Source organism: Parus major, chromosome 10 (assembly GCF_001522545.3).
Source record: "Parus major isolate Abel chromosome 10, Parus_major1.1, whole genome shotgun sequence".
Classification (NCBI taxonomy): Eukaryota; Metazoa; Chordata; class Aves; order Passeriformes; family Paridae; genus Parus; species Parus major.
This window is the reverse complement of record NC_031779.1, coordinates 8,423,923-8,449,035: the sequence shown is the minus strand read 5'-3', so window position 1 is coordinate 8,449,035 and position 25,113 is coordinate 8,423,923. Positions and strand designations below refer to the sequence as shown.

Here is a 25,113-nt window from a genome sequence, read left to right as displayed (position 1 = left end):
CCGGTGGCTGGCGGCGTGCGCGGGGCGCATGCGCGGCGCTGCTGGTCGGGACCGGGTGAGCGGGGACCGGCGGCCGCCCGGGTGAGGGGGAGCGGCGGCGGCGGCGGCGGCCGGGACGGGAGCGGGGCGCCGGGCGGAGCCGCGTTGGGCTCGGGCGGGCACAGCCCTCCGCCCGCTGGGAGGAGGAAGACGGGGCTGGGTTGACGCCCGCCCGGCCGGACCCTGGCGGCTCCCGGGGGGCCCGAAGCCCCGCCGGTGCTGGGGAGCGGGGAGGTCGGGCCGGGCTGGCGTTGGGCCCGAGAGCGGGGCCCTGCCTGGGCAGCCTCCCGTGCGGTGGGCGCGGGGCTGAGGGGCCGGGTGGGGGCTGCGGGGCGCGCCCAGGTGCGGGGCTGGGTTGGGTGTGCAGCCGGCGCCCCGCTCTGCTGCGAATCCCGAAAACGGAGCCTTTGGAAACTTCGCCTGCAGAGCTGGTGCCCGTAATTCTTTCAGTTTGCTGCCTGTGTTTTCCACGGCTCACTCAGCGCTCGGGTCCCCGCAGTCAGTGACGGAGGGATGCCTTTCCGGGGCGGGGTGCGCTCCGTGCACCGACAGCGGGCCCGGCAGCTCCCGGAGCCTCCCGTTCGCCCCTGCACGGGGCTTGTCCCGAGAGCTGCGCACGGAGCTTTCGGGAGGCTGTTCCGAGAGCCTGGCGCTCTGTGGGTAGCTGCAAGTTCTGTTGAAATAAGTGATGGTCTAGGGAGGCTGCCGCGTGCTTTAAATTTGCTGTCATGTGTTGGATCAATCCTCGTAACTAAAGTTTGGCTACGGTAGAGAGCTTGAAAGGCAGCCAGTGATGTAAGGAAGGACCTGAAACTGACTTGTACTCAGAAGTTGTCGTGAAGTAATAGAGTGGGAATTATTTAAATGTCTTCTACTATTCTGTTCCAGGCTTGTAAATTTTGCCACTTTTCTGCAACGGATAAAAGATAACTGAATGTTTCAATAAACGTTCAGGTAGTTTGCATCTGATGTTTCTTTTTGACACCAGCAGACAGCTCCTCTAGGAGCAGACTGTATTAATACTGTGTAGTGTAATGTAATTAATACTGTGCTATTAAAGCAGCAGGTTTCTGTCAAATCATCCAGGCACTGTCTGAAAAAAATCATGCCTAAACATCCCTCATCCTGGCCAGTCAGTCAATAACTTCCTGCGTATTGGGAGAGAGAATGGACAGCTGGAGTGGTGATTCCTGACAGAAGAACTTCTCAGGGCACCTGGGATTTTTATCTTATCCCAGCCTTGTATTTATTTGGGATCATAACATCTGCCCTGCAGCAAATTTGGTGAGCATGCCTGGAAGTGCTGTGGGTGTGCTGAGCTACTGCCACTTCCATGCCCTGTGCAGCTGGCCAAGTCTGGCTTTGGGGCTCCTGGCCCTGTCACCCCTGCTGTTGCCTGGGCTGACTGGGTGTGTCCGCTCAGCCCTCCAATTTGGGTGACCAGTTTTCAGGAACAGGCACACAGGAGTAGGTTTTTATGGGACAATGCCAACTTGGCAGCTTAGCCATCGCTTGGAGCACCCTGTCTACGAGAGAGCTGTGTCCCAGTTCTGTGTCATTGTACAGAGGATATATAAAAGAGCAAAGTGGGCTTAGGTTGCGGATGCCCTCTGATACAGAGGAGGAGCTTGCAGGAACTGGAAACACAGACGTGTTCAGATTTCCTTCATGATGGAAGCATTTTCATGGTCTGTGTAGTTACTCTACAGTAGCTGCCTGTCCCCCACCACTCCCTGGGTCACTGTGTGGACAAATGTGAACTTAGAAAAGCTCAGTTTGCCATGTATAATGCTTAGTGAATTGTCTCTTTGAACAGAATGAAGCCTTGGGCTTGCTTTTCTAGGAAAATAGCCCAGAATAGTTGTGTCTTCCTGCCTGGAAAACACAGTTTACCCTGACAAGAAGTGTAGGCAAAGACGAGCTGCCACCTGCTGGCTCCATGAGGCTCTGGGCCGGGGGATGTCTCTCATTCCTGGGGCAAGACAGCCAGGATCCTGTGCCCTATCCCAGGCTGGAGCTTTGGAATCCTCAGGTGGGTTTCTAAAAGCTTTCTGCTAAGAACAGCACCATTGGGCTGTCCAGCAGACTTAGAAGGCATTACAAAAATATCCAAAAGAACCTGATGCAATTATGGTAATATTTATATTTATTCATATTTCTCTTTGCTTTGGTAAGTAAAGATAGCTCTTTCAAGTGGAGCACATTCTTCATAAACAGTTCTGTATAATCTTGCACACTGGAAAATAGAATTGTTGCCATCATAGGGGTTCCCTGGGGAAATGCTCAGATTAGGCAGCTGGGAGGGTCTGGGGCCCTGAGAGGTGCAGGAATGCTGACAGCCCTGCAGACCCCCCTGCTGCAGACCCCCCTGCTGCCCCGGGTTCATCCAGAGGCTGGGGGAAAGGAGGCTCGTGAGGAGCAAATGAGATGAAAGTGAACTCTGCGAATGTGCTGGCCAAAGCCAGCTCAGTTTGTTTTTCATGATGCTTCTATTTTAAAATCCAAGCCACGGAAGCCATTTACAGTGGACTTCAACAACACTGCCGTTTCCTGTGGGCAGTTTATATCTAAAGAGTTTCTCCTGTTTGGAACCCAAGAACTTGTGTTCTTGAATATAACAGAAATTTCAGGGGGGGGTGACAAGAGGTGGAGTTTTTGAAAGATAATTGGAAGGTTGCTATTTTTAGACTACTTTGGTTTTTAAAAATATACTTTCAGAGAAGAAGGGAGAAAAAATATTTTGACTTATGGATGAAGGTGTGTGAAAGCTGCTTGACAGTCTTTCAAGTGATTATTCAGGTAATTATTGAATGGCATAAAATAAAGTTACTCCTGTTTTTCATTCCTTTAGTTCTTCATTGATTTCCCAGGTGAGGGAATAATGGCAAGATTTTTTTCTCTGTGATGTCCAGCAGAATTTCTTAATTTCTGATTTTTCAGCTTCTCTTCCGCTTAACAAACAGAGAGGATTGACATTTGATGGACTGGAAGTGATGGCTTTCTTTCCATTTCTCTAAATATTTCTAACATGACTATGAAGTTGCTGGAGTGAAGAACTTTACATTAGAGTTATATATCTGAAAAAGAGTATTAGCTCTTTGGACTTATATGCAGTGTTCTCATTTTAAAGCTGAGAAGGATACTTAGAAGGAAACTAGCTCTGCTCATGAAAAAAAGGGCAAAGTATTTGCAAAGCCAAAATTGATGGTTACAGTTCTGCTCATGATTTTGCAGTAAGATCACACACACATATGTATGTATATATATATAACAAATGTGCCACAAATATTCACAGGCCAAGTAACTACTCCTTCTAAAAGTTTGTTATGCATGTGTCTCTATGCTGAACTGCTACAGCAAGTGATGGAAAGCAAATAGAGCACTAAGTGTGTTTAATGGGAGGTGAAAGGCTTGTTTGATTAGATTAGGGCTTCAGCTGGCCTTTATGCCCTTTTTAGGCAATGAGAATTCCTGACACTATGTTTTAAAACCTGATTTTTAGCATGTTGTGTGCAAGTGTTGTATATGCTGTGTTTTCTTTAGTAGAGAATGTTTCTGAGAGTCGTTGCCAAGCAGTCTTGGTGTACTACAGACATGCTAAGCAGTGCTACCATCATACATTGTGGAGGTGTCTCACATTAAGGGCACTTTCATGTTTAAAATAAAATATCCCTGATAGGTATTAGAAAATATGTCCAAAGCTCTTTACATTTGTATTTGCTAGGCCACATGTGATTCTGTTCTTGCTGAAGTGAAGTCTCAGTTACAGAAACTGGGTTTTTTGTTCAGCTGCTTTATTTTTCATGTTTGTGTGTGTGAACACTGTACCTGAAGATTTAACATGACTTCTTTGGTCGTATACAAATAAGTGAGACTAAGGGCTGTGACCTGAAAATTAGTAAATGTATTACAAAGGATGAGTAGTTTTCCCAATATGAAACATCCCATTGCAGTAAAGAAAAGTTAATTAATTCTGTATGACAGCATTTTGTGGCAATTAATGGAAAGGAAATACAGCCTACATGAAAATAATGTATGGTTATGCAGTGCTACTCTCAGAGTAAGGGCAGCATTATTCTGCAGCTTGCTAACCATTTTGCTCCTTATAATTACCTGTTAAAATGACACCTTTTAATATTTGAATGCAAATGGACATGCAGAAATGTGGTAAATAGCAGTGTCTTGATGTAGGGCTCAGATGGTGCAGCCTGGTCACAAAGAGTGATGTGTAAGCAGCTGCAGGAAATGTTTTTCTCCTGTGATCCTGTGTAATGGCTTGAACTGCAAGGAAGGGCAGAACATTAAGGCTCCAGCAATGAGAAGTTCACATGCAGATTGTGCGGCATCAGCTAATTGTCCATCAGCTGCTTGCACCTGGAGAAACAAATACTACCAGACTATGAAAACTGTAGGAGGTTGCTTTCTAGGCCACAGAGTCTCTCCTTTAATTACTTTTGGAACTTAGGAAAACATAGATGTGCTACCCTCTGCATTTTCTTCTGCCAATAACTTGGATGTCCCTAGCTGTGTAGCCTCTTGCAAAAGGTCTGGGCTCTTCCAGCATGATTTGGTTTAGTTCAGAGGAAGCCAGAGTTCTTTTGATGCAATTTACCACAAAAATGAGAATTCCTCTTTATGTTTGAGAGAACTTTGCAAAAGCTTTGGTCCCATCAGTGTCAACTGTAGTTCACAATAAAGCTCTGGTATTTATATCAGCAATATGTTTTTTAAAGCAGACATCCTGAAAATAGCTGGATGTATTCCTCACTTATTCCTCACTCAGGTGTAGATGTTGATAGGACCTGAAAACTCACTGTTCTTGCAAAGGCGGTTGTTAAAACCAGATTAGTTTTACAGGTACACTTGACTGAATGGTGTGGATGAACCTCTGTGTGCTAATGTCTGCTTAGTGTCCCTGAATTAAAATGTCACCATATGTAACTGTGGCAGTCAGGGAGACCTTTCTGGATGCAGACAACTGAAGTGGAAGAATCCTGTGTGCAGGATTTCATGGTATAGCACGTATGTACATACAGCCTGCCTTTCCCTGCTGCTTAAGAGGCAGTGACTGAATTGATCTGGTTTTGAAGGACAGTGTAAGTGTGGGTTTGAAGTAATGCAGTTGTATTTATGGTGTGAGCATCTGCCCTTGAATAGGGGCTACTGGAGAAAGTGATTTTTACTGTGTGTCTGGTCTGTATTGAGTATTTCCATAGAGCCAAAAAAGGAGATTAATGAACAGGAATGTGTATTTAGCTTTTGCTTTCCAAACACCTTACGGACTCTTGCTTATTTACAGAGAGTTATCATAATTACCCTTTTTTTGTTGGTTGTCAACTTGAAGCAAGAATTTGGATGAACAAAAGGAGAGTCCTGGAACTTTCAGAAAAATGAGAGGAAACAGCTTGTCTGCTTGAATACTGGTGTGATTAACTGCTTTTTCCAAGACAAATGCTCAAAAATTGTGGGTGCTAGAGAAACGTTCCCTGCACTCTCCTTGTCTGTGAGAAGTGCTATTTAGACTGTACCCTTTGAAGGACCCTGGTTTCCTCTAAATATAATATTTAGTGACCAGTCACACAGTTTATTCTTTATTTTTAATTTTTAAATTTTTTTTTTAATTTTATTTTTTGTATGATAGTAAGATTGAGTGGAGTGCTGCCACTTAGGAGCTGTATTTCCTGTGCTTTTCATCAAGCTATTGTAATTTTCCTTGGACATAACAGAATGTTGCTTCGATGGTAGTGCTATAATTAACTTGGAGACAAACTTCCTTTATTTCCTCTGTAGGTAATATGCAGGGATATGAGTCAGTAATAACCAATTACCTTGTTTATAGTGAAGTTATCCTTAAGTGCCCTTGAACTGTACCAACAATAAATGTGGAGCATCTTAACTCTTCTTTTGGCTTCGTTATGTGTAAAAAACAAAGGCATTAAACTGGACTTATAATTAGTAGGATCTCCTACAACCTGTCCTGCTCTGTGGGAATTATGGCTTTGGAATTCTTGTCAAGAGGACTGGGTATTGACTTTGATCTGAAAATAGATATAGCTTAATTAGATACAGCTTAATTACTGATGGACAAGGGCATGATGGGACAGTGAAGAAAAACAGCTTCCAGGTGCTTCCTGTCAGCTGCAGAATAACAGATACCAATACTAGGTGACAAAGCTTTCCTCTCACAGATGTATGTGGAAGCTGAAGATGCTTTGTGGTTGGGATATTTACCTTAACTCTTCTTTTTTCTTTTTTAAAGTTTTTCATAGATCTGGAGAAGAATTAAGACTTGGATTTTGAAGTGTTTGAGCAACTTACTACTGCCCAAGTCATGACGCTCCCATTTCGAAAGGACTTGGACAAGTACAAAGATCTCGATGAGGATGAAATTCTTGGCAAACTTTCAGAAGAAGAACTGAAACAACTGGAAACTGTTTTGGATGATCTTGACCCTGAGGTAGGCATTAGCCAAGACAAGTTTTATTTTTTTCATTTGTTCCATTACTAGTCTAAAATAAATTGAGATTCTGTACAATATACTTTTGGACAGAGTTTTTCATAGTCTGCTGATGATCTCACAGATATATATGTGTATATAATGCTTATTTCCTGTTTCCAAGGTGGACATAACTGCAGTAAAAAGTGCATAAGAAGGGATAGTTGGGAGGAGCTTTCTGGGATTTATTTATAAATAAGAATTTCTGTTGTTCATGTTCTTGAAAAGAAAGTTTATTTAGAAAAGCCTGTTTAACTTTCCTGTTTCCAGCGCTGTCTGGTAAACAGCCCTTTTGAATCCACGTTTGTTTTATTATTTCTGCTGTGGAGTTTGGTGGGAGTGGGAGGGTGCCAAACTCTTCTAATAATTCCTGGTCCTGTAGCTTATATCTATTCCTGTCCTCATGCTGACTTTGTGAAGAGAAATAAATAATTGCTAAACTCCTGATTTATGTCAGCATGGAGTATTGAATAAGGAATATTTCAGCTACAAAGAGCTGAGTTGTCCTCTTCAGATATTGGAGTTATGTCAGACTTCAAGACTTGTTTTCACCTCATGGTTCTCTGTTTTTGCTTTAATAAAACCAGGAATAGTTTAATCTTGATGTTCAATAATCAGTTCAGAATACTGAGATCACCTATTTTGTTGCACTGCAAGGTATTACTGATATTTTAAATGCCTTTGACTTTAGGGCTATTCTGACAGAGAGCTGGCAAAAGGGAGTGGCTGTCTTTTATGGCAGTCAGAAATCTTATACATTCTGGTCATTCTGTACTAATATCCTTTTTTCTTTCTGTTTAGTTGAAATATGCTGATGTTACCAAAGAAACATCCCACCTTGAGTCAGGTCAAAACCAGAAGTACTCTGTGTTAAAATAGTAGTAGAGTCGGTTGTCTTAAAGACTTAAAATCACATGGATGTAAGTGACAGAGGAAATAGTCTCTTGCTGAATGTCTAAACTCTAAATAGCTGAGTTTTATTTAGTACTGCTCATTTAAACAGTGCTGATTCTAGCAAACAAATACAAAGTAGCTGGCAAGTTGAGTGCTGGGAGCTATTGTACCTAAAGAATTGCTTCAGTCCTACTGAGCATGCAGTGTGCTGTATTTTCATTGTATTCTCCATGTCTAAATTACCTTGTGTCCTTCCCTGCCCCAAAAAAAGGAAGTTGGAAGAGGATCAAAGATTGCCTACAAAAGATGATGTATCAGGGCTGAACCTTGCAGAGAGGGAGAAGGAAGAGGGAAATGATACTAAGCAGGTGCTCACCCAGACTTTCTAAGCTGTCATTCTTTGCTCCATTTGTTTTGCAGAACGCGCTGCTGCCTGCAGGCTTCCGGCAGAAAGACCAGACTGCCAAGAAGGCCTCAGGTCCCTTCGACAGGGAGCGGCTCCTGGCGTATTTGGAGAAGCAGGCGCTGGAGTACAAGGACAGGGAAGACTATGTGCCTTTTACAAGAGAAAAGAAAGGTAACACCACCCTTTCTGGTGTAAGTGCTTATGAAATCTCTGAAGTGGATGAGCCAGAGCTACTGTGAACCAAATCTGACTGAAGCACTGGCAGCTATAATGCTGTAATGCTTTTAACTCGCAGTTTTTCCAAATGGCTGTTGCTGTGCAGGGCCAGGAGGCTTCCTGTTCAGGCATTTGTGCTGCTGGGGCCGGTGTGCTCTTTGTGTGTAGCACAGGAAGGAAATAAGACTCAGAGATTTTATCATAGATTGCAAAGTTCTGATGGGCATGGTATCCTCAGAGTACGATTTATGTCAATAATAACAAATTGTGTCATTGTGCCTGTGGTTTATGCCTCATGCTAAATACAGACAGCAACCTTTGTAACACTGTGTTGGATTAGAGAAATAGCAGTTGAATGATGTTGTGGTAGACAGTAATGTTCAAAGATGATGTAGGCTGACAAGGCCAGGCAAGTGGTGTATGTAGTCATGGTGTTTTTCTAGCATCCTTACTGAAAGGTTTAATAAGATTGCATAGTTACTCCTAACTAATTATATAGTTAACATCACATGTTTTGAAATCTGGCAGTGGTTTGTGGTCTGAAAACCATGGACACGTTATTAAAGCCTGGGATTTTAAATTTTTCCTTTGGATTTAGTGTTTTCATTGACTTGATGGGAAGAAGAAAATTGAAAAATAATATGCCTCTTAAATATTTTAAGAGCAACTCTTTATTTTTTTTTTTTTTCCACCTAAAACAGAGGTTCCCAAATTCGTTAGGCCTTACATATCATTGTTGGTAGGCACAGACACTCTCAGACCTGTGCAGGTCACATATGCAGCACATGCACAGGAGCAGGCTTTTAGCTGTCACCACAGTGTTTGAGCTCTGCTTGTGGGTCCTGGCTCATGTGAACCTTCCCCAGCAGCAGGGCAGATTTGCTGCACTAATACTTCAGTAAATTGTTTCCTAAGTTGTAGTCCAGCTGCTCAAGATGAGCAGCCTCCTCTTTTCTTAAGGATTTCAAACACTTTAATTCTACTTAATTATCTGCTGTGCATCATTGCTTATTTCAGAATTGAGTCTTCATTCATCCACTGAGTTTGTGTATATGATTGTGGGGTCTGTTTGGTGAAAATTTTGTTAGGGGTATTTGCATTTTCTCTGCTGTCAGGTAGCTTTACCTAGAAATGCTGGTGCCTCCCTTTTTTTTCTTGTTAATAATAATAATAATAAGTAATAGGGAGATTGTGACTTTACAATGTGCTGCACTGTATATGGTGGACTGACTTCATAGAGTGTTTTTGCTTTATTTAGTTAACTCCCTTTGTGTTGAGAGATATGTGACACTCCTTTGGTGACAGCAGAACAGGGTTTGGTGGCTGAACCTGTAGGAGTAATGCAGTGAAGGACGATGTAATGGACTGTAGAAGGCAGAGCACCCAGAGCAGCAGTGCCCTCATGGTACCTCTGCTGCTGCCAAGTACCTGTTGATGTGTGTGGCTGTGCCTGCCTTCTGCTGCTCTCCTGACATTTGCCAGTCTGTGCTGGAGTCAGACTGATGGTTAAGTGTGATAGAGTTTGGTATATTTGGGGCTCATAGGTGATTGGGGAATCCCTTGCATCCTGTGCACTGCTCTGTCAGGGAGTGAGCTGGGCAAGGAGGATGTGCTCTCATACTACATGTTCTGCTGACTGCTAGTTAGTCTTTCACAAAGATGCCTCTCTAAAGTCAGCTTATGTCTACATGCACACATAAAAGTAATTGCTTGGGTAGATAAAGTCTGTGAGAATCTTGTAGAGAAACAGAAGGATCCAGCTGTATTGCAGAGCTTGGTTAAGAAAGATCAAATGTCATTTCCTTTATGTAATAAAGTATTACTAAATAGCCTGTCTGCATGTTGCAATGACTCACACCAGTGTAGTTTGTAAAATTTCCTGTATCTCATTAAAAAAAATTGTTATTTAGTAACTTCTGTCAATTACTTTAGTGCAGTAGGAGAAGAGAAAATAATATGAAAAATGAAATGTAGATTACTTCCACTAAAACTAAAAATGTGGGAACAAATGTTTAGTATCCAAATTGATGCTCTACTGAGTGGGCAGGAGGCAAGAAGGTCAAGCTCAGACAGGTTAAGTTATAGTAGGTGAGGGATAACCTTTTGTTTTCCCCTTATGAAAGTATTACGGTTCAACTTTGACTTGCTGCCCCATTTGTTGCCATTTTGCACAAAAATGGCAAATGTAAATAACTTAATCTTTAATGAATTCTTGACTTAATATTTATCTAGATGTCAAACTTGGAAAGGGCATGGGGTGCAACTTAATACTTGTGTATTTTTTTCTGTAGGGGACTTGTATCCTAATGTGCTTTTCATTAATATTAAAATAGACCAACAGACAACTAAGCTGGGTTATAATTTTTCACTTCATCTAGAAATACATGTTATGGGGAAACAACACTAGCGAGTTGTGAAATAAGGGCAGGTGAAAATCTTGCTTGATTCTCCTGTTAATTTAGGAGAAAGGTGATAAATGTAACCTTCAGTTCCAGAGGTTTTGGGAGGACAGAGATGGATTGGAGCTGCAGCTGGTTTTTCTGGTGCCGTTTTTGGGTCAGAATTTGCTAAAATATGGCTGTGTACCTGGTTGGTCTTGTTGCTCTAATTTGTTCCAATTATTCATTTCATGGAGCAAGAAGAGGAAAATCTACCCTAATCTTTCCTTTTTCTATTTTAGTAGAACTGATGTCCTGCATGGTGATTTGGTCTGCAGATTTATCAAAGAAGCTTACCTTAGGTTAATTTTAAATATCCTGTCTTGCTACTGATTCTGGTAACCTTGTTTTCCTACTGGCGTGTGAAGGAAAATACTCTCTTCCAGATGCCTGAAGTATCTAATTTTGGGGTACCATATTATTAAAATAATGTTGCTTCTCTTTCAGTGATGGATGATGTAATTTCTCCAGGTCTTTGGAACCTCTTTTGTTTTGTGCTGTGGAATGTGGAAGACCTGAAGTAATGTAAAAGTGTCCTGCTGTGGTGAAATGAACAGTGCTGAAGAAATGTGAAGTTTAATCCCTAAATCATACTCTATTCCATTTTCCCAGTGCCTTGATTTTGTTTCTAAAAGCATCCTTAAAAACTTACTTTGTTTTAAAATGCAATTTGATGATTTAAGTCACATTCTTTTCCAATTAAGTGTTGAACCATACAGTAAACCATTGTTCAAGAGATTCATGAAACCAATATGGTAATAATTGCAACAAAACTAGCTTTGTCTCAGTGTCTGTGTGTAAGTACCTCATAAAGATTTTACAGGGTGTAGTGCAAGGAGAAGGAACTCTCATCCAAACAGTAAAGCAAGGCTTCAGCACTGAAGGCTGTTGCCCTCAAGTGTGTTCCACTCATCTGACCGAGTCTGACCAATGCTTCTCCTCCTTCTCCCTTCTCTTGGAGCAGCAGCAGAAGAGAATTATTGCAGCTGAGATACAAACATATCTGAGATAGTAATGTACTTTGTGCTGTATAGTGCAAGGCATTAGCCAAGTATTGTGTAAACCAAGCTTTTCATTTCTAGCCTTTGCACTCTCATAATTGTGGCTTTCTCTTTACTTTGCGTTCCTGTCAGAATGTGTTTGTTCTGTGTAGATTTGCAGTTCGTGTAGCTTCTGCTTTAGGCTTGGTTTGTTTGGATTTTCCCCTTCTCTATCACCCAGAAAACACATGGAAACTGTAGCCACCTGGCTCTTTTGTTGGCAACCTGCTCAGTTGTTGCTCTAGATCACTGTTGCCTTCCGTTCCAGCAGGATTTGGAATGCTGTGTTTTCTGTTTGCCATTGAATCACTTTAAAGTCTTTAAAGGAAGTGTGTTGCATGTTGTGAAGCTAATATCCTGTAGGAGCTTTGCAGAAACAGCTTGTCAAATTGATATACTCCATACAAGAGCATTAGAACAAAATAACATGTGATACTTCAGCCTTAATGTAAAACAGTTTTCTAATTCACTGCTATGCGGCCTGTAATCAGATAGCAGATAACAGCTCTGCTTCTGCACTAAGACATTGAGGAACTCACTTGTAAGTTGAATTAAAAACATTAATATTAAATTGTGCTTACAAGTGAATTGGTAAACATAAGTCTGTTACATGGTTAAGAACTAAAGATTGATGAAGTGTGGATTATACACATTTCTGAACTAAGGAAAGTTTAAGGAACATAAGATGTAAGGAATATGTCAGATGTTGCTCACTTTTCTTCATGAAGTCAGTGATGAGAAAAGCTTGTATTCAGTTAGCACTTGATTTGTTTCCCCAAACGGGGTGCCCCAAAAGTGGATTTTAGACTTTCTTCTGCTGTGCACAGTGTCGCTGCCTGCTAGTGTGGGGTATGGGAGAATAGTACCCAGCAATGTGCAGTGCATGGCCCCACTGAACTGATTCATGCAAAGTACTGAGTCCCACCTGAGATCTGTAAATCTGTGTGAGAAATGTCCAGGGCTCTTCAATAAACACCGTCCAGTGTTCCTGCCTTTAGAGCAATACCATTGGGTGGAACTTGGAACTGAAAATTCATTCTGTAGCAGAGGCCTGTGACTTAATCCTGGATGTGCATCACCTAACATGTTAGCTTAAAGGCATGGAATACCTGCCTATATAATTATTACAAAAATGATGGGTACATCCCTGAAATTTGCCTCTTCATGTTGTACCTTTGCAGTATCCTGGCTGGCTGAAAAGGAGCTGTCATGTTTCTTCATGTAATCAAATCCGGCTATTTGGAAATGTTCCACTTGAGGGCCAGGCAAGCTGCACATCTCATGGGCTGCACAGATGTGTAGTGGTTTTTGGTTTTATTTAAAGCTTGCATTAGTAAGGGGGACTTGCTGAACTGTACTGGCAGCAGGCCTTCAGTGAGATCATTGTCCCCAGAGACACAGGGGTCTTACCCTGCTGGAAGTAACTTCATTGCTAGAAGTGGGGAGTGGGAGGAACCTACTTTTGTATGTGCATTGTAAACTTCTGATTTCTGGTCTAGGACGAGATGAAGCAAATGAATGAGAAATTATGTACACAAGGGTGTGACTTGTTTTATAAAACATACTGCTTCTGGCCCAGCTCATATGACTGGAGTTCGCTGCAGTGAATGTTTCTGGAGGGCAGTGGCTTTTAACATTTTTGCTTTATTAAAAACTGATTAGACTTCCCACTCTATAGGTTTTGTAAAGAGTCAGGCATGTACAGATAAGTTTAGTATTACTCTTAGGAAGCAAATACTTGAACCAGATGTTTCTAACCTATGAATTTATGAATTACTGAACAGCAACATCAGGAAAAGTAGTTCTTTCTTTTGTGAGCAGTCTGGGATGAACCAGACAGAAGGCTGAACTAGGTTAAAATATATTTTTGCCAAGTTGCTTTTAACTGAGATCAATTTCTTCTTCTTGGTTTCTTCCTGCTGCACTGATGCTGCAAATAGGATCTGGACAAAGGCTCGGGTGTTCAAATCCCACTGTCCTCTTTTCTTGGACTCCAAAATCCTCACCTTTTTTACTAACCCATATTGCTGAGGGAAAATAACACAAACATAGCTTCTAAAAGGCTTTTAGATCATGTGAATGCTGCTCAGAGTGCTTAATGGATTAATAAAAAGCTTGTTTCTTTTTCATTCTTGAATCTCTTCTATAAACTACAGTTTAAGTTAAAGGTTAATCTCTCCCCAGTAGGTGATGCTGGTAAAATAATATGATAGAAATGTATTGCATCCTTTATATCAAAAAAGAAACAATTGCTACATAAGCCTTCAATTTATGAAGGTTTTTTTTTAATCCTGAATCACCAACAGTTTCTTTTGCACTGTTCATCAAAGCTGAGGTATGGGTGGTAATGCATGTCAGCTGCACTTAACTATTGTTTGGAATCAATACAGTTATGTAAGGAGGTTTATTTTCTGCTTCTAAATATGGATAATGACCATTTAGACAAGTTTCCAGAGAGATAGCAACCCAGGAACAAAAATACCATGTTGCTAGCAACAACTCTTGGTCATCAGACTGTGTTGTCAGAGAAACACCTGATATGCTTCTCTGTAATCTGTGCTAGTGGGAGTGCATTAACTTCCTTTAAAAGGAAAATGACCACAAACTACTGTAATCTAGAGAAGACATGGAATACACAATTTTGGGTTTAGTGATGCTAAACTCCACCAAGTATCACTGTAACTGGGACATTGGGATGAGGATGATTCCTCTGTGGAATCAGAATTTTATAGCTATGGATATGGCAGAGGGTGGGCTCCTGAATTAGGACTGAGACTTTGTCGGGATATTATCAACACTGCTTCCTACCCCAGGAAATAACAAAAGGAAACTCCTTTCCCACTGCTCTTTCTGCTGATAGCTCAGGCAACTTGTAAAGTTGGAAAAACTTGAACCTTAAATAGCTGTTAAGATTTGCTTCACAGTTGTGGAGTTGCCAACGATTTCTCTCAAATGCATCAGTATAAGAGCTTTTGTTTGCTGTGGTAATTTGTCCTGAACCTGAGCACCCCTTACCTGTCCTGGCTCTTACCCAATGGAAAACTCCTTTGTTCTGTTTTGTGCTGTTCACAAACCATGGTTTTCTTAAGCAGCTTTGTTTTTTTGCCTCAGAGCTGATGTTAGTATCTGAAATCAGAAATAGTGTGTATGGTGTAAAAGCTGCAGTGAATAGCCAGGTGTGTGATTTCAGATAACTCTGCGATATTCTCTCTGACACATTCAGATTACAGTTCTGCCTGGGTCCCTTTTTCCCTTGAGAGGAAACTCAGCATTCTCTAGTGATACTAATTTTTTCTTACAATCTTTCTAGACTGTTCAAAATATATAATGGAGGTTTATACGTTACTTTCTAATCCTTAGGAGAAACAAATAAGGTTGGAATAATGATCCAGACTCCTGAAAATTTATTCCTGTTTATGCTTTTTCCTCATCTCTGCCTTGCAACAACAGAAGACCCCTTTATGTTATCTGTGGTTCTTCTAGTATTCACTAAATGTAATACGTATTCTTTAACTACTTAGTATTTGAAAGATAAGTAGCTATACAATACAAAGTAATGTCAGATTTTCCATTTTGTTTACTCCAGGGAAAATATTTATCCCCAAGCAAAAGCCTGTACAGTCTTTCACAGAAGAAAAATTCACTCTTGATCCAGAACTGGAGGAAGCCTTGACCAGTGCCACAGACACAGAATTAGGTGACCTTGCAGGTGAGGTTTTTTTTGAAGGATGAATGGGCTGGTAGATATTTAGACCAGAAAGATCTGTAATTAATGTGGTGGTGTATTAATCTGACTACTGGATGCTGTAGTTGTGATAGAAACTAGATTACATTGTTTGCCAGTTTGCTTTTCACCTTTGTTGATTTGTGATAATTTGTGGGGAAGGTAGTTATTTTGGCCTGCAAAAGATACCTGATTTTCAAAGTCAAAACCTTGAAATCCTTTCCTCAGACTGTCTGTTTTTTGATGTGTATGTGACTTCTTTTTCTTGTGTACAACAATGTGTTTGTATGTGCCTGTATTCCTAAAGCTTCATTTTGTGACTGAGCTGAGCTTTTTAATGTTGGTCCTTGAACCTGGTGAGGTCACAACTTTCTAAAATGTGAAAGTCAACTAAAATGTCTATAATTATTTATTTTTTCTACTTTTTTTTTTTAATTATTAAGATATTGAATGTCTTTTTGAACTGATAAATATTGTGCAAACATCAGGTTTTGTTATTTAAAGTAACCCTGCATCTGAGCTGAATTAGTCAGGAAAAGTAAAATCTATTCTTTGCTTTTTCTTTTATTTCTTTTTCAGCAATACTGGGAATGTCCAACTTAATAACAAACAATCAGTTCTGTGATGTAGTAGGAAGCAGTAATGGGGTTGACAAAGACAGCTTCTCAAGTAAGTGTGTACACGAGTGCTAGAAAAATCAATTCTCTGTACTGCACACAGTTACTATTGTATTCACTGTTTTCTGTTGCACCAACATTCTTTTAGACTCTTAAATCTTAGTCTGGAAATGTGTATGCCTATAGCATTGCTAACTGAGTTCTGTCAAGAGTGGAATTAAAATATATGTACACTAAAGTGTTGTCCTCTGCATTTAAGTCACTTTTTGGTGACAAAAGTAGGCATAAGTGTGCATTGTGTGTGTTGGTTCTTTGGTTTTATATTTGTGTTTGTAATTCAGCTCCTATGTGCTTTCTGCAAATAAAGCAGAAAGGCTGTGAGGACCTTTGAAAAAGAGTTGAACTTTATGAAAATATGGTCAGGAGAGGATGGTATGCTTTTTTGGTGGGGGAGAGATGTAAAGACTGATGAAATGATCTTTAAATACAGTAAATATTTAGTATGTGTATCATTTATTCACAATGCATATGTGCAACCTGTTTGATTACACTTAAATCCCTTACTTTTCAGATATAGTAAAAGGTGAAAAAATGTTGCCTGTTTTTGATGAACCACCAAATCCCACAAACGTGGAGGAGACACTGCAAAGGATTAAAGATAATGATTCTCGTCTTGTTGAAGTTAATTTAAATAACATTAAGGTAATTACCTGAAGGCTGCAGTAAATATGCTGCTTTTTCTCAGTAGAAGACACTTCAAGCTACAAAACTCTCTAAGAGAGCATGATAGGCTTATTCTAAGTACAGCATTCTTTCTGCTGAATGTTGTAGTGTGTATAAGCTCAGAATCTGCAGCTAAACCGATAAGCCATCTTGGTTTCTTTTGCCAAATGCGTATTTAAAAAGTCTTAGACTTTCTCACTGCCAGCCCAGATTTCTGCTGCTGCCAAGTTGGCAGCAACTCCAGTAGTTCATTATCATGGAGTTAACTACTTTGTTTGTTAAATCCTTTGTCCTTGATAAAGCAAGCAAAGGGATATTTGTGCCTGACATCCTTCTGATTCTTGCACAAAAAGGCTGGTGGAAGTTAGGGCAGCTTCTGCTCCCAAGGGTAACAGTTGTGTTTTCACACGTGACAAGCTTTTGTATATTTGTTTGAAAGAAACCAGATCTGCAGGACCCCTGACTTGCAGTGCAGACTCCAGGGACAGCCTTGCCAGTGGCCAGGGCTGCTTGTTCCCCTTACTAAAGGGGAGAAGTAAAATCCGTTCACTGTGGAATAGTGTGTAACAGGTAAATGCTAACCAAAATATCTGCCTAAAAAGATCAAAGTTTCTGACACAGTAAACTGAGGTATTTGCTACCCTAATTAATTCTTTAAAATTATTCCTTTTAAGCTGAGTTGCTACTATACTGTAAAAATGACTGCTTTGCAGAATTGGACAGTTACAGCTGTTGCATCTTAGGGTAGATCTTCACTGTGAGACTGCTGGAGACCAGTGTTAGTTAATATTGTAGAGCATTTTGCTGTAAAGAGAATAAGATAGTGGGAGAAGTTGGGGGGAGGGGATAAACTTGTGTATCTCAAGAGACTGAAATGCTATTTTTAATTCAAGAACATACCAATTCCAACGCTGAAAGAATTTGCAAAAGCCTTAGAAACCAACACACATGTGAAGAATTTTAGCCTGGCAGCCACCCGAAGCAATGATCCTGTTGCTGTTGTAAGTACTCGTGATAACGGCTCTAAGTGGGGTGCAAGGGAAGTTAGGATGGAAAGGAAATGGGAGGGGATTGAATTTAATCCAGTTTAAATATTCAGGGATGAAAATGTTTCCATTTTGCTACACGGTAAAGTATGTTTTCTTTAACAAAACTTTGTTGTATCTAAGTTGGTAAATGATTACTGGTAACTTAATATGCAGCAATGCCTCAGATGTGTGAGGGAGAATTCTTTTTTTCCAGCCCCTTTCTCTGATTTTTCATTTTGCTAACCTCCTTCCTTTTTTTCTTTCTTTCCTAATTGTTTAGTTCCTGCTGTTCATTTCAGTAGCCAATAGTTTATTCAGGGTTAATTTACGAGAAGCACATTTGAGGACTTAAAAAGTCAACTAACTAAAGTTTTAGTTGAAGTTGTAAAATACCTGTTTCTCTATCTCCCTGCTACCAAAGATTGGCTTAAAATATTGGTATATAAAACATAGTATTAGTCAAAGTATCTAGCTTGATGCAATTGAAACTTAAATATAATTTATAGTCAGGTTGTTTTTTTCTATATTGAATTAAAGCAGTACCTTACTTAATTACAAATAAAGTCGTAAGAAAACAAAACTAATTGTTTTGCCAGGACAATCCTTTGCGCTTGTTTTAAATTCAAATTAGAAAAAAAAGCAACTAGTTTGAAAGACACTGTTAAATGAGTAAATGAGCATTTGAAAGCTTTGGGTTTGGGTCAATTAAAAAGTTTCTTTTCAGCAGAACTAAAATGTGTAATAAAAATCTATATGGCCTCTTTTCTCAGATGGGGTATTTTTGTATTGTGACTTGATAGAAAAAAAATTCAAAGGGTACTGTTTTTCTGACAGTAAACTCAGCAGTTAGCCATTCCTGTTTTCTTCCTTTCTCAGAAATAACATCAGGTATAAAAGTGCCTCTAGCTACATGCTGGTACTATACTTAGAGCTTTGAATTTTACCTGTTCCTATCAAATCTGTAGACAAAAGCATTTTGAAAGTCAGATCTCCTGTTTACAAATTAACCATATCTAATTCTCCTCTCAGTTGAATAAGGTCCTTTCTTTGGCCTTTGCTTAGCAGCCTGCATTGCTTCTTGTGTGCTGTGAAGGCTTACAAAATGGAATTGGTCCAATATGCTAATTTCAGGCAATTTATATTCTGTGTAGCCTTTTAGTTTGTAACAAGAGAAAGACAGGCCTTCTCTTGACTGAATGCTATTTAAAAAAGGAATGTAGATAATGCTGGCTGAAGACTCAGTCTAGTAAATGAAAGCTTGTGAAGTTACACCTTGCATCTGAACTTGCTGCTTCCATGGAACAAGTTAGTGGAAGTAGTTATTGCTGTGTCCTGTGAGGCACTGCAGCAAAATGCTAAAGTTTAATGATGCTTTTTTATATTCAAAGGCTCTTGCAGATATGCTGAGAGTAAACACAAAATTAAAAAGTTTGAACATAGAATCAAACTTCATCACTGGAGTTGGAATTCTGGCATTGGTGGATGCATTGAAAGACAATGAAACGTTGACAGAGATCAAAATTGATAATCAGGTAAGTGAGATGGTGGTGATACCATAACTAAACTCAGCCAGTTCTAATTGACTGAATATTTTTAGAAGACAGCTTGTGATAAACTCTTCAAATATTTTATGTTTAATTGTCTTAACACCATCAACAACTGCCCTTAAGATGGTCAGAAGAATCCAGCTGATGTTGATTCCTGATCACTTCTGTGCTACCTTGTGCTTTAAAGCACATAAAAGTATGTGTACAGGCATATTTTAGGACCTTCTGCCTATTTGAGTAACTAGAATGAAGTTGAGTGTTTATTGACTGATATGGGGAAAGTATTTTGATCTCTTTGAGGATGAACACACATACGCTCTGTTGTCTTTGTGTACCTTCTGTTTTAACAGAGGCAGCAGCTGGGCACAGCTGCAGAAGTAGAAATTGCCAAGATGCTTGAAGAAAACAGCAAGATCCTTAAATTTGGATACCATTTCACACAACAGGGACCACGAGCCAGGGCAGCTGCAGCTATCACAAAAAACAATGATTTGGGTAAGACCAAATTATTATTAACTGAATGGGTGTGTGGCACATGCTTTAAAGGTGTCTGGTTATTCCCCTTCTCCCTTAACTAAACCAGGATAGCAGAAGATTAGTAGATCAGTTTCAGGTTTCTCCTGTGCTTTGCTCCTCCTTTTTTTTTGCTGCTTGGTGTTTTCTATTTTGTTACAGGGTGTTCAGGTACATGAGTGGAGAATTTTTGCATAGTCTAGAACAAGAGCATCCAAATTTCGTGTGAATTATGGCAAAGGGAGTGAAAATAATAGTTTTGATCACTCAGTTGTATTCAGATAAGATGCATTTCTTCTTTTAAAGCAGTACTTGAAATTAAGGGGATAGGATGCCCTGTTCAATGCCAGTATCCCAATGTCACTGGGATTGTTTGAGCAAGGAACTTAACATGCTGTCATGTACAGAGGCTGAGACTGGGTAATCTCTCCTTTGGTGGTTCTGTTCATTCACAAGTAGCTGATAGCAGTGGCATCTTTATTTGCTGCAGTCAGTTTTGTTGGAGCTCATTAGCTAGAATCCTAATTAAATGGATCAGCAGAAAATTGGTTAATAGCATAGCACATGAACGGAAATCATTTGTATAATAATGTCAAATACTTGAAGCACTCAACTACAAAATAATGTCCATCTATTTAAACAGAACTGCATTTTAAAACTATTTAATTAAATCTTTTGGTTTTAGATGCTTTGTGGTGATACTCATCAGTGTGAAAAGGAGCCAGCCAGTTTAGTAGAAGTAGCAGTAGTTAAGGAATATATTAGAGGGAATGACACAGGAAATTGGAATTTGGTTTAGAGATCTGATTCTCCTCTGAATAAAGGTTAAAGTGGAGGAGAACAGCTCTGAAAGATATGGATGAGTAACTAGAATAAAGCACAGAGAGATAAGAAAGGCACTCAGACACTGCATATCCGTTTCTCAAAATAGATTCTAAAGCAGTTGGGTTTTTTATCATAATGCTTCAGGTGTCTCACAGATTTCTTAGGTTTCCCCTCTCACTAGTTCTTTTATTACTGCTTGACTGTTCAAAACCTATGCTTCTATTGATATCTTGCCTATTTTCCTTTGCTTTCTTAGTCTGGAGTATGCGAGTAAAAGTTTCTGCAAATACCTTTTCATCTCTCCAGCCCTGAAGCTACAGAGAAGGTTACTCTGAATACCCACTTGGGTATTGAGCAGTGAAACTGGGATGTTCGAAGTCTCTCATTTCTCTCTTTGTACGTTCCTTCTAAAAAAACAGTCTACATCTTCTGTTTTCTTGCTCACACTGTGTTGTTCCACTTCCCTGTTCTTTGTATACTTTTAACTGCATGATTGGAGAAGTCTAGGGCTTGAAATTCTTTTCATCTGTTCTTGCAGTTTGATGAAAGCAGGTATGAATAACTTCTGCCACCTACTTTCCATTGAGTGGATTTGAGAACAGATTCACTTTCTTCTTACGTAGATGTGCTTGCTTTACTTTTTTAAACAAAATGGAGATGTCCTTTATATTTTGTCCTTTGTGTCCTATAAGACCTTTAGTGCTATTTGCTTTGTCTGCACAGAAAAGGAAAACATAATTTGTTAGTGTGAAAAGAAAACATCAAAAATAATACAAATGTTGAGGAAAACTCCAGTAGTTCAACCAATATTGCATATTCTCAAATCTTAGTAGCATGTGAGCTTTTAGTTATTTTGTTCACAAATTTTTATTGCTCTTGCATTTTCTGACAATTGAATGTTTTTTATTAATAAATGTAAAGTTTTAGGCTGTAGATTGTAACATCTGTGTGTGTATAAATAGTGTTAGATATACTCTGAAGGTCTTGTAGAGTTTCTTTTGAAGCCATGTAAATTAAAGTCACCTCTAAAAAACTGCAAAACTGTAAAAAAAGAATTCTGACTAAATCTGCTTATCAGACATAAGATGATTAATGTTTCCCACAAGTCCTTCCTTGGAAATATTTGCAACTGTTTGTGAATAAGGCGATAAGCTCAGCTTATTTGCTTAAAAATGCTGTCTAATGCTAAGTTAGCTACCTTAGTTTGTGGTACTTTATGTGACAAAGTACCTCTTCGTGTTGTAGAAGCACAAAAAAATAGTTAAAATGCTAATATACCAAAACTTCTCTTTTTTGTCTGTCTTGCTGCAGTTCGGAAGAGAAGGGTTGAAGGAGACAATTAGCAGAGCTGATGCCAGAGCTGTGGAGTCAGCACGGGCAGCACCGTGGGCTTTGGCAATCTTGGACTACATTGACCTGGGTTAGAAGGGAAAAGACTGGAAACCCCATTCCTTTTAAAGCAAAGCAATAGAATCATCTGCTGGTATGCAGCACGGTTTTGGGATGGATGGAAACACAGTAGTGTGCCAGTCTCTGTACCATAGGTTTTAATAGGGTTTTTTTAAGAACTTCTTTTGTATTTCAAGACTTTGACTGTGCTTTCTACTAAAAATGTAATTGTAAATCAATGGTATAATTGTCTGTGGTCAAAGAATGGGACCTCTAATATCATTGGGAAGATACTGACCCAACTGAAACGTTTGCAAGAAAATCTGGGGTTGTGTATTTACTTGGAGGGGTGTGTGTATTCCTGACAACAATGCATTAGACGGAAAGGATTCTTCACCCAGCAGCTGGACTCATGTAGAGCTGTTCAGCTTTGTTCATATGCACTGAAGACAAATCTTTCACAGCAATGTTATTTGTAATTCTACTGTGTTGTTTTTTACTAGTTCTTGATACTGTGATCCAGTTCAAAGACATCCTTTTAAGCCAAACAAAAATAAATTGACTAAGGACTTCTCCCGGGAGATTAGAGGGACTAGTACAAAAGTGGAAGTCTTGCAGACAAAGAGAAAAAAAATTAGGAGCCTTGCAAAATGAGTTTTTCTGTTACGCCTAAATCCTTAAAGTCTTTTCAAAAGATCCGTAGCTGTGTCTCGCTTGGTATCTAAACTTGGACACATTTTTAGACTGATTTCATGTGTTCATCACCATTATTTAGTTCATATTCTTTGTTTAAAAATTGTTATCTACATTCATGGGTATCAATTTCTCTAGAAGTAGTGAACATTCATATTTAAAATACTGCATAACTGTACAGGAAGAACAGCCTTAACTGTAAAACCACTGACCTAAGTTGTATTACATTAAGCTATTTGTACTTCATACAAATCTAACAGTTTTTAATAATGAAGTAACACTTTTAAGTGTTTTTCAATTCTATATCTGTGTTTACGTTGAAACACTACCTTAAGACATGCAAAAACTAACCAATATGTAGTGTCAAATCTCTAGGGCATAGTCATTATTAAAGTGTTTAAAGTTCTGTAAGCAAACTAATAAGGCAACAAGAATCACTTCAACTTCTGCACATAATCACAGTACACTTTGAAATATTAAAATCTAGAAGCTTTTTGGTGTAGGTCTGTTTGGACTGTCTTGTACTAGTTTGCTTTGAGATCACAAAAATGTTCTACAGGACTGCTTGGCTGTATTTATAGCAACAGAGAATTCAACTGACAACTGCTTTCATCCAAAGATCATAATGTGGTGAGCATTTATGTGTGGAAAACATATTGGGCTGAGAATTTTGCATCAGGTTGTATATACTATAAAAACAGAGCATTGTGCCCACATTGTAATTTGCTGCAAATCTTGGTTTGGATCTTTAAAGACAGACTTTATTCTGGAGGTGGCTTCAAATTTTACTGCAACTGTACAGAGAATTTTGAGCTACAGTGCCTTCAGTAAGGATGTATATAACTGGTTTATACTCATGGAAGAACCTTTTTTTTCCCTATTTCTAAATCAGCCTTTTATTAGAATTACAAATAAATATCTGCTCTGAAAACCAAGTTGGAATTAAGTCAGTTAAAACCAAAGACTACACTTACTGTAACCTCACAACAACATCAGAAGTGTTCTGTTGAGTAACAAAAAGGGCTTATTTTGGTTTGGGCTTTTGTAAATTTTCAAGAACTTTTTAGATTTTGAAATAGTTCTAATACAGTATGCATACAGTCACAAGTTAAGTGTACTTTTACAGACAGACACTGCTGTGTAAACATGGCCAAAGCATGTCATGTGCTGAGTTGCCTAAAGCTGTACTTTACTTTTTATTTGCTAGGCACCATAATCATTTTGTGTCAAAAAACAGGCTATAATATCTTCCTTCATTTGTTGAAGGGCTGCATGTTCACAGAATCTGTACATGTATTGGGATTCTATGATGAGTTATTTTATCACTGCCTAGAAAGATTAGGCAGTTATTGCCGACTTGAAAATGAAGGAGAAAGCTGAAAGGCTGGATTATGGAAATAATAGCCCAAATCAATTTCTTGCTTTTACTAAATCAAGCTTGGCTGTATAATTATTTATATTCCAATCAAAGGCAGGGCCATTTTATGTTGCAGCTCTCAGGTGTCCTGTCACAAATGATAGTATTGGACCCTAATAAATGGTTTAGCTCTGTAGACAACAGCTAAAAATTTGCTTGTGGACTGTTTCAGGATGGATACCTGACAGGCTGGGCATGGAAAACCAATGTTTTCAACTAGAAGGGTTTAATAATCCAAATTGTTGCAAGACCTTTGGCATGGTGCATGGAACAGTTAACAGCAATCACTTTTGTGCCTGCAGTGTGTATCCTTTTTGGAATAAATGATGAAATTCAGTCTGTAGCCAGGAACCTTCAACAGTCTCAACAAAAGCACGGATATAATGTCATTGAGTGTGGTGAGATCCTGCATATGGCTTCACTGATTGTGAGTGCAGAGGTGGTACTACTTTAATAACTAGTTACCATAAACACAAGGTCTATTTTCCTAAAGAGATACTGGTTTTTTACTTGATTCTTTTTCCAGCTTAAAGCAAGAAATCAAATGACCGCATATGTTGATTCTGTTGGTTTGAAGCTAAGCATGGAAACATAACCAATATTTCAGAGCAAATACCTATTTAGTCTTGTATTTTAAATAGCCTCATTCTCTCTACAGCTTGAGTAATCCTGCGTTTGTAAGCTACAAACGAGTTAAGTGTTCAATTTAAATTTCCATTGGGGAAACAGGTATTGAGTATTTTAGCATATCAGTACTATATGCTGTCAGATTGTATAACAGTTACAAATTTTTGGATGATTAAAATACTGTATTCTTGTTGTGGCTTCGGGAGTTTGTTTGCTTTTTTCAGTAGTGTACTGCCTTGCTTGACCTATTGGTTTTTATTCCGGCGCCTTTCCCCGGCAGGGGCGGGCGGCCCGCGGCGGCGGAGCTGAGGGGGGCGGGTTTCCCTCAGCACGGGGCGGGGAGCGCGGGAGCAGCGCCGCCACCTTGCGGCGCGAGCGAGCGGTGCCGGGCCGGGAGGGCGGCTGCTTCGTGAGGAGTTCTGCAGCCACGCCGGGAGGGTGCGGAGGTGCAGCCGGGCACCCGCAGCCCTGCTCCGGCCCT

General features: G+C 39.7%; 1 protein-coding gene across 3 annotated transcripts; it reads left to right on the top strand.

Moving 5' to 3' along the window:
* Window positions 1-24,836, top strand: LOC107209501 (tropomodulin-3). Of its 3 annotated transcripts, none has more exons than XM_015639314.2 (10): window positions 1-81; window positions 6,299-6,496; window positions 7,850-8,006; window positions 15,116-15,238; window positions 15,833-15,922; window positions 16,442-16,572; window positions 17,487-17,594; window positions 19,010-19,153; window positions 19,519-19,663; window positions 21,818-24,836. In XM_015639314.2, exons 2-10 carry the CDS (start codon window positions 6,371-6,373, stop codon window positions 21,847-21,849), a joined length of 1,056 nt encoding a protein of 351 aa, XP_015494800.1. In that variant the 5' UTR covers window positions 1-81; window positions 6,299-6,370; the 3' UTR covers window positions 21,850-24,836. The 3 variants fall into 3 exon arrangements, with proteins under 3 accessions (XP_015494800.1, XP_033372856.1, XP_033372855.1); XM_033516965.1 differs by having other exon boundaries at window positions 33-55; XM_033516964.1 differs by lacking the exon at window positions 1-81 and adding an exon at window positions 1,872-2,071.
* Window positions 24,837-25,113: the final 277 nt, after the last annotated feature.

Coding starts and splice junctions, on each gene's coding strand:
- LOC107209501 (XM_015639314.2), top strand. CDS start 6,371: ATGACGCTCCCATTTCGAAAGGACTTGGACAAGTACAAAGATCTCGAT. Junction 16,573..17,486: donor TTAATTTAAATAACATTAAG/GTAATTACCTGA, acceptor TTTTAATTCAAG/AACATACCAATTCCAACGCT. Junction 17,595..19,009: donor GCAATGATCCTGTTGCTGTT/GTAAGTACTCGT, acceptor TTATATTCAAAG/GCTCTTGCAGATATGCTGAG.